The sequence below is a fragment of the Mastomys coucha genome, unplaced genomic scaffold (genome assembly GCF_008632895.1).
Source record: "Mastomys coucha isolate ucsf_1 unplaced genomic scaffold, UCSF_Mcou_1 pScaffold3, whole genome shotgun sequence".
Taxonomy (NCBI): Eukaryota; Metazoa; Chordata; class Mammalia; order Rodentia; family Muridae; genus Mastomys; species Mastomys coucha.
In genome coordinates, this window is record NW_022196909.1 from 52,911,161 (window position 1) to 52,912,412 (window position 1,252).

The 1,252-nt window shown below is 41.1% G+C and overlaps 1 protein-coding gene across 1 annotated transcript; it reads right to left on the reverse strand.

Moving 5' to 3' along the window:
- Nucleotides 1–98: 98 nt before the first annotated feature.
- LOC116075051 (olfactory receptor 2J3-like) lies at nt 99–1,042 on the reverse strand. The gene has a single exon (XM_031347987.1). It carries the CDS (start codon nt 1,038–1,040, stop codon nt 102–104), a length of 939 nt encoding a protein of 312 aa, XP_031203847.1. The 5' UTR covers nt 1,041–1,042; the 3' UTR covers nt 99–101.
- Between the last annotated feature and the right edge of the window lie 210 nt (nt 1,043–1,252).

Below are 1,252 nucleotides of genomic sequence, written 5' to 3' on the forward strand. Positions count from 1 at the left end.
ACTGCAACATGTAACAAGGACACATGCTCCACCATGTTCATAGCAGCCTTATTTATAATAGCCAGACTTCTTATCAAAGACTGCACAGTGGGAGGCATCTCTCATTTCTTCCTCTCATACCTACTCAGCCTCTTTATTGCCCCTCTCACATCTTTGTTTCTTAGAGTATAAATGAGAGGGTTGAGGCTGGGTGTGACAACAGTATAGAAAAGGGCAATGAACTTGGCATGATCTTGAGAACTTTTTGTTGAAGGTTGAAGATAAATGCACATGATTGGAATGAAAAAGAGAGAAACAACAGTAAGATGGGCTCCACAGGTCCCCCAAACTTTCTGAAGTCGAGTGGTTGATTGCATTTCCAGGACAGTCCACGCAATGGCACCGTAGGAGCTCAAGATGAGAATAAGTGGTATGACAACAAAAATACCACTCATGACCATGAGGGTCAGCTCATTTGCATGGATATCAACACAGGACAGCTGCAACAGTGCTGGCACTTCACAGAAGAAGTGGTCCACTTGGCGATGGCCACACAGAGGTACCCAGAAGGTAAAGGAAGAATGAAGGGCTGAGGTGGTAAAGCCACATACCCAGGATGCTGCAGCCAACAGCTGACAAAAACGCGGATTCATGAGGACAGAGTAACGCAAAGGTTTACACACAGCTGCATAGCGGTCATAGGACATCACTACCAACAGAACACACTCCGTGGTACCCAGAGCGAGGACAAAATAGAGCTGAAGCATGCAACCAGCATAAGATATTGTCTTCTCTGGACCCCAGAGGTTGAACAGCAGCTGAGGGACAGAGCTAGTGGTGTAACAGAGATCCAGAGCAGAGAGATTTGAGAGAAAGAAGTACATAGGGGTGTGCAGGTGGGAATCTAGGTGTGATAGGATGATGATGAGGAGATTTCCTGTCAGTGTCATCATGTAGAATATCAATATCACCACAAAGAGAACAACTTCCAGATGAGGCCATTTAGAAAAACCTAGAAAAATAAAGTACCCTTCCCAACTTCCATTGAAATTTTCCACCATTGCTCATTTTCTCTTTTGTTTTATCCTCAGTTCTAGAAAACATGAAGAGATAGAGTTACAGTAAACAATTAATTAAATAAATTATTAACAAGCTTACATATATTTATATACATATATAGAAATTTATATACTCATGAATATACCTCATATTCATATCTCATTGACTTCTCATACATGTAAAGTATATGCTTAATATATAAAACTTATATTAT

Coding starts and splice junctions, on each gene's coding strand:
- LOC116075051 (XM_031347987.1), bottom strand. CDS start 1,040: ATGGTGGAAAATTTCAATGGAAGTTGGGAAGGGTACTTTATTTTTCTA.